Below are 11,536 nucleotides of genomic sequence, written 5' to 3'. Positions count from 1 at the left end.
CCTCCAGCCTACACTCGTTTTGCAACACAAGAATGCATTTTATCACCATTGCTGTCTAGGCCTGGTATGCACGAAAGCTCCTTCCCAAACCATCTAACCAAAACAGTAAGTGGTCAGCTCACACTACCATGAGGTACCCAACCCAGACTCAACTAAAAAACACAAGTACCTCAGTGCAGCTTTAGTTTGAAGTATTATTTGAACTTGTCTTTTCAAAAAGACTTATCACAAATGGTTTGTTAGGTATAGTGTTATAACAATTTTTTCCTATGGAAATACCTGCAGTTTTGCTTCACTGTTTCACAGCAAGATACTGTCTTAAAAAAAAAAAAAGACACACACAGAGGAATCCAAAGCTGGTGGTTATTTTTTACTTGAAGACTCTCTGAAACATTAAAAAAAGTATTGTTACAGTTAATTAATTCCTTCTGGAATGAAACAGGACATGCTCGGTCAAGGTGATGATATGGAAAGGGCAGTATGACTTTTACAAAACTGATATTCAAGCATCATCAATACACACAAAGGACAGGCTCTTACTCACATTTGTTACATTGCAACCTTCGCTCAGCCTCAGTAAACATCTTTGGAATACAGATTTTTAAAAAAATATCAAGAAACTTAAATATTCACAGGACAAAACCATAACATTATTAAAAATATGAATGGTAAGATTTACAGAGATCAGCAAACACAGGCTGCCTATGGATAATCGAAACAGAACTTGCAGAAGTTACACTAATCACAAGCATAGGTCTGCCACACAGAGGCTGGATTCCAGCAACCGGGAACACTTACGACTAGGAGGCAGGTTTGGAATTTGGTTACTTGCCTAAGGCAGGGAGGCAGTAAGAAAAGGTAGGTGCGCAGAAGGCAAAGGCAAGGTAAATTAGTGCTAGAAGTTCTTATTAAACCAGGAGTCTAGAATTACAGCAAGAAAAAAAAAAAAAAGGTTGTTTGTTCTTTTAAAAGTTAGCCAAAAGTCAACATTATATACTTTCTATATTGCACAAACAGTTTTAAAGTAACTGAAAAATTAGAAAACCCTGCATTTATAACAGCTCCATTTAAATATATTCCAAGCGGAGTCAGCCTATACAGTTCAGCTTTTAAAACAATTCAACACAACAACAGCATACAGCATTTCTGTGTCCCGTCTCATCAAGCCCTCTCCAAACTAACGAAATACACCATTTATCAAAAGACAGTACTACTAGTTCTCCTTAGTATATCACGGATTTATTGCTTTATTTTACTAGTGACAAAGGCTAAGAGCTAAACTTTTAGAGAATTTAAGGCAATCCTACAAGACCAACACCTTAAGGGCATTTACGGTGCACAGTGGTCTTCATTCAAACTCCAGGAAAAGTCTGATATTTAAAAATGACAGGAACACTCAGATTTTAACCAAAAGGACCCTTTCAAGCATCGGTTCTATCTTCCTAACTCATAACCCAGCACTGAAGTCATAAGTCATTCCAGAGCACCAATGTTCAGAAAAAGAAAAAAGAAAGAAAAAAGTCCAAGGAGGAAGTTCCAGGAATCTTACATAGTAACTCATTCTTACTCATCCAAGAACTTGTTGGAAGACCCACTCAGATATTTGGATAGCTGAATCGCTTTTTTCCATTCATAACATGGAGGATGAATAATGACCTAACAGATACACTTAAAATGCAACTTACAAAGAAGCATTCAAGACTGACAAAAAACCATGGCATATTCTTAACAGCTTTACAAGCTGATTCACCTGCAAGAGCTCTGAATATTGTTTTTTGCAATGTTTCTTTCATATCCCACAGAGTTCATTAGGAGCACCTTGTCTGATGCTCTGTCTTCTTACTAATTACTAGGGGAGCCTGGCTTTAGAGAGCCAGGCTGCACTGAAAATATCAAGAGCATTTCCATGTTCGCAGTCTTAATTACTCACAACCAAGTTTACTATTGACACAGTTTTACCAACTGCCAGTCCTGCAAACCCACTCAGATGAACAATGTAAAAAAAACCCAAACAACTAAAAACAAAAACAAACAAAACCACCCAAAACAAAACGAAAAAAAAACCAGCAAGAACAGACTTGTCAAAAAAAAACTTAAGCATGCTCAGCATTAGGCTAACCCTTCCCTTGCAAATATTTTGGAAAGTAACTGAAAGAATATGGAAAATTCTTTTACAAGCGATGCAAGATAACAGTGGTCCAATGCGCACGTGTATTCTTTTTATTTCTACACAGAGTGAAAACAAATACCATACAGAAAACAGTAGACTACAGTTGTTTAAAGAAAGAATTAGGGTAATTGTTTCAAGATGGTTTTGTCAAAACAGAAAAGATGACTTTCTGTAAAAGAAATTAAGAAGCAGTTATTTCAACTTCAGACCAGGTACAGCCTGACTGGATTTGCAGTAAAATTTGATTAAGCAGAAATCACTGATGATGTATTAAAAATAAGCAGAGTCCTACTGCCATCCAGCAGGATGAACGGATAGGATCTACACTCAGCAGAGAACCCTGCATGTAAACTATTCCCATCTGAATCAGAGTCATTGAGACAAACAAGACTTCATGGTGCTATTTGTAATTTTTTTCTAGAGAAGAATTACTTTGCCAAGAAGCACATACAATTTTCTACAGCCTTTTCTAAAAGAAATTGATGCAAATAGCAGGCTTCTGGTCAGCCAGAGAATCCACACTACACAGTGCTTGTACTAACTTTCATCTGGGAGGATGGCAAAGACAAGCTCTCTAGCTTTTGTTCAGAGGGCAGCTTCTGTTCCTCTAAATGACGATAGCAACTTTCATCTCTTTGAAAGAAGAAAGACTGGGGGGTTTGTAGCACTCATTGTCATAGCACAAAGCAGAAGTTCTTGTCACATAAAAAGCCTGGAACGTGTCCCATAATAACTGAAGGAACTTTTCCCCTCAGCATTTCTTCAGAGCACAACTAGTTAAGATATATATTGAGAAATCTTTTTGAATGCTTTAACAGCAAACAGGTTAGTGCATTTTCCTTGCTAATGTTCCCTAATGCAACAAGTACACTGGTTTACATTCTGTTAAAAAAAAAAAAAATCCCTATAGAACAAGTGATTCAAGAAGCCACATAAATTATTTCTTGGTACTTCTCTGCACACAGACAGGAGAAGTTTCAGCCATTTGCAACAGCATGTTTTAGTTTTGAATACCTTATGCCAAAGATGCTTTCTTTTTTTTTTTTTCTGAATTCAAAAAATGCATCAATATTACCATGACAGGAGTCATTCTTCTCTTGAAGCTGAAGGATTTGACATTTATCTCCTTTTGAGTTGGTGACTCAAACACTAATCCTGCATGCAAACAAACCTAAGATTTATCCATTGTAGCAGCAGGGTTCACTGGGCGCTGCCTTACAGTGTTTGGTGACGAGTTTCTGTTGGACACCTCTTTACCCTCTGTTTCATCATCTGAGATATCTTCCTCATCTGCTTCTTGCTCTTCATCCAGTTTTTTCAGCAGCTGAGCTGACTCAGGAGCTAGCTTTCCTTAAGGAGAAAAGAAAACATGCACACACAAATAAATACCATTACCATGTGAAATACACTTTTTTCTTTAACATCACAGGCTAGCGCAGAATTTTAATTAATGTAATCCAGCTAGCACTTTCCAGTACCAGTCACTTAAACTGCTATCCTAGGTAGAACTGTTGCTAACATGAAATTACCCACAGGTCAAGTATTAACAGATTACAGATTACCTAGACAAGGTAATAGAAAACTTCATCCAGCTTTGAAAAAATGACTCTGGTTCCTACAAACCATAAACCAGCATTCAAATGTTCTTCCATGACTTAAGATTACCTTGAAAAATTCCAGAGACTAACCCCAAACTGAATCACTTACTATCCACAGAAACGCAAGTCCACTTTTAATCCTCACTTTGCCCCTAAAACTTAGGCAAACCCCCAGCTTAGCAACACTAAGAGCTCCACTCAAAACTTCTATCTCCCTGCGCATATGGAATTTCTTATCTTGCAGGTAGGAAAATGCTGTAAAAACATTTTTTCTATCTCCTAAAAAAGTTTTTTAAAAATACTTTAGCTAAATACAAAATACAAACTCACTATAAACCCTAAAGGCAAACAGCTGCAGGTAAAGCAAAGCATCAATCACAAGTGTAAACTTCTACACTAAATCTCATGTCCTGCAGACACAAGTTACATACTGATACTTATTAATTGAGATTTACCAAACAGCTTCACTGAATTAGAAGTATACAGTGGGCTTACTTGAATGAGGGTACTGTGGTGGTCTGTGCCTTTTGGATGGACAGATACAGTCTGCTAAGAACACCATTATCTGAAAACAAACAAAGACAAGTTTAAACCTCCAAACATCCTGCACATTATAATCAGAATCATTTAGGTTGGAAAAGACCCTTAAGATCATTGAGTCCAACTGTTAACCTAACACTGCCAAGTCCACCACTAAACTGTGTCCCTAAGCGCCACGTCTACACATCTTTTAAATAATTCCAGGGACTGTGACTCAACTGCTTCCCTGGGCAGCCTGTTCCAGTGCTTGACAACCCTTTCAGTGAAGAAATTCTTCCTAATATCGAATCTAAATCTCCCCTGGTGCAACTTGAGCCTGCTTCCTCTTGTCCTATCACTAGTTACTTGGGAGAAGAGACGGACACCCACCTCACTACAACCTCCTTTCAGGTAGTTCTAGAGAGCGATAAGGTCTCCCCTCAGCCTCCTTTTCTCCAGGCTGAACAACTCCAGTTCCCTCAGCCGCTCCTCATAAGACTTGTTCTCTAGACCCTTCACCAGCTTCGCTGCCCTTCTCTGGACACTCTCTGGCACCTCCATGTCTTTCTTGTCATGAGGGGCCCAAAACTGAACACAGTATTCGAGGTGCGGCCTCACCAGTGCCGAGTACAGGGGGACAATCACTGCCCTAGTCCTGCTGGCCACACTATTTCTGATACAGGCCAGGATTCCGTTGGCCTTCTTGGCCACCTGGGCACACTGCTGGCTCATACTCAGCCGGCTGTCAACCAGCACCCCCAGGTCCTTTTCCGCCGGGCAGCTTTCCAGCCACTCTTCCCCAAGCCTGTAGCGCTGCATGGGGTTGTTGTGACCCAAGTGCAGGACCTGGCACTTGGCCTTGTTGAACCTCATACAATTTGTCTCAGCCCATTGACCCAGCCTGTCCAGATTCCTCTGTAGACCCTTCCTGACCTCGAGCAGATCAACACTCCTGCCCAACTTGGTGTCATCTGCAAACTTACTGAGGGTGCACTCGATCCCCTTGTCCAGTTCACTGGTAAAGATATTAAACAGAACTGGCCCCAATACTGAGCCCTGGGGAACACCACTTGTGACTGGTCGCCAACTGGATTTAACTCCATTCACCATCACTCTCTGGGCCCAGCCATCCAGCCAGCAAAGAGTGCACCCGTCCACGCCATGAGCAGCCAGTTTCTCCAGGAGAGTGCTGCGGGAAATGGTGTCAAAAGCTTTACTAAAGTCCAGGTAGACAGCATCCACAGCTTTTCCCTCATCCGCTAGGCAGGTGACCTTGTCATAGGAGATCAGGTTAGTCAAGCAGGACCTGCCTTTCATAAACCCATGCTGCCTGGGCCTGATTGCCTGGCTGTCCTGTACATGCCACGTGATGGCACTCGAGCTGATCTGCTCCACAACCATCCTCGGCACCAAGGTCAGACTGACAGGCCTATAGCTCCCCGGATCCTCCTTCTGGCCCTTCTTGTAGATCAGCATCACATTTACCAGCCTCCAGTCAAATGGGACCTCCCTGGTTAGCCAGGACTGCTGGTAAATGACTGAATGCAGCTTGGTCAGTGCTTCCACCAGCTCCCTCCCCTCAGCACCCTTGGGTGGATCCCACCCAGCCCCATACACCTGTGCGTGTCTAAGTGGTGTAGCAGGTCGCTAACCATTTCCCCTTGGATTACGGGGGCTTCATTCTGCTTCACGTCCCTGTCTTTCAGCTCAGCAGGCTGGGCACCCTGAGAACAACTGGTCTTACTATTAAAGGCTGAGGCAAAGGCAGCATTAGTGTAATACACAGTAGTCCCAAGCCAATCTGTTTCAAGTGCTTCACTTACAAGTCCCAGTATTAGTCCTGAGAATAGAGTTGCCAATGCAAAAACAGCATACGAGCCCCAGGCTGGTATCCCGACATTTTCTGTTAAATAGCCATGGCAATGCTGGAATAAAAGACAAGAGAATCATTTCAAGAATAGCTGAATACCACATCTGTTAAGATAAAATAAAGTAGAGACCTAAGCACATACCCTGATCCACATTGACAACTGAAACAAAGCTGACATACTGCTCATCCTGAAACAAAGCAGAAAAAAAGTAACTGAAAACATCTTTAAGCCAGTCACATACCTGTACCTTCTGGTTTGCCTGACTGGTGATTATTTAGTCCCATGCTGAACAACTTTCTGCTCATGTCTAGTTTCCCTTCTAACTACTTTGATTTTTATGTTCTGTTTTGATTTCTACTTCAATAAACACTCATTTCCCATGAAGCTACTTTCAGCACCAGCATCAGCTTGTATAATGTTCCACATATGGACAACTACGAATTCACAAACTTCACTGACTTGTACCTGCTGGCACATGAATTTCAGTTACTTTTGTTTATGTTCCAAGTTATATTTGGACCAACAACCTATGAGAAGCCAGCTGAAGCTCTGTTGAAGATACTAAGAATTAAGCATCTGGACATTTTATTAAAACAAAAAATTAACCTATTAAAAAAACATCAGGTGATATAAGAACTGAGAGATCTTCAGACACTTAAGTTTAGCCATATCTTACATACAAGCAAAAAAGACCAGGCTATTTGCCATGTATATTGTGCCAATTCTGACATTTCCCTGTTATTGTGAAACTACAGCATTAAGTATTCACTATCTGTAAAGGAAAGGAGAATTTGAAACATGAAGCCAATGTAAGTTGCTAATGAGTGAGCCGTAGAAGCAGCCTGCACACCGTTTCAGTATGCACAAAAAATGGAGCTGGTACTGCACACTTCTAATAGAAAACTTATTAATCCTAAAAGTAGTACCCTGTTTCACACATTCCTTGGTGTGGGTTAATACTTTGGAGGAGATCAACCACACAGTTTGAAGATTCAAATAGCATTGCGAGCAGACAAAGTAGCAATGCTGAGCTTCCTAGAAGAGCCACAAAAAAATATAAAGTTTCATTCTAGCATAACACTTTATGAACTCAACAGTGCTACAGCACAGATGTTTCAGGCATCATTGCTCTAACAGAAGAAAAACCATGAACAATTGGGTTTATTTGCCTCAACCAATGGTGTTCCTGATGTGCTTCATCACTCACAGTTACTCAGCTACTCTGAAACCATCACACAGTACTTGCAGCAACAACTAAAAGCACTTCAAAACCACAAAACTAGAAAGTATTCCAAAGAGCATGTTTCTTCTCAGGCTACAGTCTTCCCACTTCACTTTTCCGTCAAGGAAGTAACCTTCATCCTTCCACTCTGCTTTTAACTTTGCTACAGATATGTCTTCTTAAATGGCCAGCCCATATCTTACAACTATGTTGCTACATTATTTTCCAGTTTTTATTGCTAATTTCCTAGAATTTAGCTGAGCAAAACATCTTTCTACTGTGTAAACAAAAAGAAGAACTTCAAGTGTGAGTAAGTTACCTACAAAAGTTTAGTAAAACAATACAGCCACCTCTAACTATTTGAAGCCTTAAAGTAAACCTTGCTCAGGACATCTTTGCTATGCTTGTGCACACAATCCTCCCACAGATGATGAAGGAGGCATGACTACGCACCCATCATATTCACATACTTCTTCCCAGCACAGAGCTGCTGCATGAGCTGTTAACAAGGCGGCAGCACCAGGTGCGGCACACCTAAGGACCTGTCCCAGCATGTCCTTAAAGCGTGCACGTTTGACAGCAAATTATTATAAAAATCATACCAAAACTTACAGGAAAGAGGAAGGACCAAACCATGATGAAACCGGTTCAATAGATTTCCATTCCTGGTCACTGATGAAATTTATGAAATCAGTTTTAGTTCTTGCACCCTGGTATCTCCTGAACTCTCCATCTTTACAGCTGTAAAACAAACAAAAAAAGTCCTTTATTTTAGACAGTCCAAGCATGCAGCATTTGCTTCCACTCAACACCTTCCCTCCCATCACCTTGCTTATTTTTTATTTATTTATTTAAAGTTTTACTTTGCTTTAGATGATATGAGCTCTAAAACATCTTCCAAAAATCTTGACTATACATATTTCTAGAATCTTGACTCCATGTGTATCTTGGCTAGCTTTAGGTTGTGATTCCATAAAAAGATAATGATCTTCCTAATGGACTAGCTAAACAACTGCATTAAGATCAACCTACAGAGAAAAGACTGCAAAACAGAAACACTCATGAAAAGACAGAATAAATAAGGCCTGAAGGGAAAAGAAAAAAAAATCAACTGGCAGTACTGTAAGGTCACAGCAGTTAAGACAGTGGTTGTCTCTGTGTAAAGTAACTTACATTCTTAAAAAGCATGGCAAGTCTTATTCATTTGCCCCCAAAGAAAGGAAAAAGAAGTTGTCTCTCCTCTAAAAAATCCTGCAGCATTGCATACTTACTGATAGATGGTAGGAAGAGCTGTTATGATAAATCGCCCGCTTAATCCTGTAAGAAAACAGTTATTTTCAGAATAGTAGAAGAAGAAAAGGCAAGAAACATTATTACACACCAAAATAAAAACAGCTGCTCCCCCAGGTATCAATCTCTAATTGCAACCAAACACAAACTTGTGCATATCAAAGTACTCCCACAGTCTAAAAGAAAGGTCCCTGGACAAAGAGCGAGCAAATTTCTCCATGGGGAAAAAGGGATGTCCAGGGATAACTGTTCTACGTGACTATTTTGGCTGTAGCCCTTCAGAGAGAGATGCTCTCCTTTTCCCACATGATCTGCAACCTCCAGTGCTTGTAGAATACAACAAGTGAGGCAAGTTTCAAAAATTCTTATGTGACTGTGGAGAAAAGTGTCAGCATGGTGAAGGCAATTTTTACAACTCCCACACAGACACGAAGGCAATTCAGAGAAGCGAGCTTCAGCTGACGGAGACCAGACTGCTTGCACTCCCTTTTACCAACAAAGGGAGGTACTACTACAGGGAAGGCTGAAACCACATTTTTGCTCTGTATGACGCTTCAAAAGCATGCCCCAAAATCTCCTTGAAATCCTCCAAATCACTCTATAGAGAAATCCTCTTGTTCCCTTTATCTGTTAAGAAAGACTAGAGCGTTCAGGCAACACATCGCAATCTGCCTTCGGTAAAGATCAGTAAGAGATCTTTATTATTTGCTATTAATTCTGCTTATTTCCTAAAAGCCCACACGCTTGCACCGAACATTTTCCCCAAGCCCTCCGAAGCCCAAAGCCACGGGGAGGGGGTTTAGGAGCGCACAACCGTCCCCGCCAGACTCTCACCCGGCTGCTCCGTGACATCCACTTTGGCAATATTCACTTCCAGGTCCTCGCCCCACTCGGCAAACTTCTCCCACTCCGGCTGCAGGTTCTGGCAGGCGGGGCACCAAGGGGCATAGCTGGGAGCAGCACAAGTCTGTCACTAACCGGCACCGCTCGGTCCCCCGCGGCCCCAGAGCGGGCCGCTGAGAGACCCCCCCACACACACCCCCCTCCGGGCCCCGGCAGCCCGAGCGACCCCCTCCCGACTCACAACTCCACCATCCACTCGCCCTGCAGCAGCTCCCGCCACATGCCGTCCGACAGCACCTTCACTGGGCTCCGCTTCCCCAGCGCGGCCGCGCCGGCCACCAGCGCCAGGCACAGCAGGGCGCACAGCCGCCCGGCGGCCGCCATCTTGTCCCCGCTGCCCCCGCGCACGCTTCCGCCTTCCCGCGACGGCGAGCGAGAAGGGGAGGCGCTAACGGCGTGCGTCACTACTGGCTCCGCCCCCTTCCACGCCCTGGCGCATGCGCGCCTGGCTCCTCCAGCGATCCGCAGAGGTTTCTGCGGCCGCTTGTTTGGGCGGGGCAGGGAAGACCTGGGGGCGGGCTCAGGGTGGGCGGCAGCCTATAGAGCCTCGAGTTGTGGGAGATGGTGGACACCCGGCCTGGCCAATGGGAGGCGCCGGTTCCTCCCCCGCCGCCTCACAGGGAGCCGCACCCCCCTCCCGCCATGTTCGTGACGGGCCGTGTGGGGCGGCCGGGAGAGGCAGCGCCGGTGGCTCCTTTCTGTGGCAGGCCCCGCTCCCAGCATCGCCCCGGGGCGGTGGGGGAGAGCCAGTGCTTCCCCTTGGTGCTGTGCAGGGGATGGCATCTCCACAGGGAGCCCGGCCCTTCACCCTGGCCCTCCGTGGGCTGTGCGGGCTTCTTCCGTCACCTCCTCTCACGCCCTGATGGCAAACAGCTGCACAGGATCAAAAGCAGCCACAGCAAATATTACAGCTGTGGTATTCCCCTATGCCTCGTTTCCTGCCCAAGGAATGGGAGAGAGCTCTGGGCACTCGGGGCAGCTTGCGGCCCACAGTGAGGTGAGGAAACTGCTGTATGAGGTGATGAGGAGAACAGCTTCCCCTCCCTCCAACCCCTGCTTTCCTCTCCCACATCTTTAGTTATGGCAGAAAGTAACTTAGTACTTGAGTACTTAGTTCTCGAGCAAAAGGCAGGAAAAAGGTCACTGGTAACAAGCAGACAAATCCCACATCATTTCACTGCAGTCTATCAAACACCTTAAGCTTTTCAAGGGAAGGAACCTCTTTATTTCCATATGCACATAGTTTCTCTGCCACAAAGTTTGTTCCAGCCCTTGGTCAGGAGGTATGATAATGTCACCTTTCCTTTTCTGCCTGGATCATTTCTTTCCCTGCTTTTTTTCAAAGGGACCTTTGCCATAATTTCGTACCCCACAATTTAGGGCCTTGGCAGGTGGAGAGAGCTGGTCTGCAGCACCCATTAGTGCAGGAAAGAATAAATCAGTGTTTGGGTTTGGGGTTTTTTTTTCAATTTTGGCAACTTTTCTATAGTACAACGTATACGTTCCTTTACATGGAAGAACACTAAGGCATTACTAAGGACTTGATGAAGCTTGTTACTCATCAATTCAGGGTTCAGTAATAAATCACTGCTTGCAGCACTCTTCCTGCTCACTGCCATTCCATTTTAGTCATAATTGAATTTTTGAAATTTGTTATTGATAACCCAAGAATACCTCCGTTCTGCATCAGTAATGAGATGAGATGCGGAGAGCTGTCTTCAGTTCTTCAGGGCAGCAGTACACATCCTGATAATTTAAGATGCGTTGAAGAACAAGTGCATAAACAAATGTGTTGCGTTACCATGTGGACTGGAGGTTGGGTGACTACCAAGCCATGTGGCTTTGATCTGCATCCTAGGGAAAGTGGCTAGAAGCATGATCCCACCTTTTATTCACGCTGAATAAGAGGATAATTAAATGTTCCTTTCTTCGGTGCACCCAAACAGATAACTGCTTGGAGGAT

The 11,536-nt window shown here is 43.5% G+C and overlaps 1 protein-coding gene across 1 annotated transcript; it reads right to left on the bottom strand.

The window, feature by feature from the left end:
- Positions 1-349: 349 nt before the first annotated feature.
- On the bottom strand, positions 350-9,935 carry TMX1 (thioredoxin related transmembrane protein 1). The gene is made up of 8 exons (XM_030001515.2): positions 9,755-9,935; positions 9,505-9,620; positions 8,652-8,697; positions 7,993-8,121; positions 6,300-6,345; positions 6,111-6,212; positions 4,264-4,333; positions 350-3,520 (listed from the first exon to the last, which is right to left on the bottom strand). The coding sequence occupies exons 1-8, from the start codon at positions 9,895-9,897 to the stop codon at positions 3,342-3,344; spliced, it is 831 nt and encodes a 276-aa protein (XP_029857375.1). The 5' UTR covers positions 9,898-9,935; the 3' UTR covers positions 350-3,341.
- Positions 9,936-11,536: the final 1,601 nt, after the last annotated feature.

This window comes from Aquila chrysaetos, chromosome 2, assembly GCF_900496995.4.
Source record: "Aquila chrysaetos chrysaetos chromosome 2, bAquChr1.4, whole genome shotgun sequence".
Lineage (NCBI taxonomy): Eukaryota > Metazoa > Chordata > Aves > Accipitriformes > Accipitridae > Aquila > Aquila chrysaetos.
This window is presented reverse-complemented; position numbering and strand designations above follow the sequence as displayed.

Bases quoted from the DNA above. Each gene is read 5' to 3' on its own strand.
- TMX1 (XM_030001515.2), bottom strand. From the start codon at position 9,897: ATGGCGGCCGCCGGGCGGCTGTGCGCCCTGCTGTGCCTGGCGCTGGTG. The intron at 9,621-9,754 runs GTGAGTCGGGAG...TGCTGCTCCCAG, and splicing joins GGCGAGTGGATGGTGGAGTT to CTATGCCCCTTGGTGCCCCG. The intron at 4,334-6,110 runs GTAAGTGAAGCA...GTTTGTTTTCAG, and splicing joins CAGGACTAATACTGGGACTT to ATAATGGTGTTCTTAGCAGA.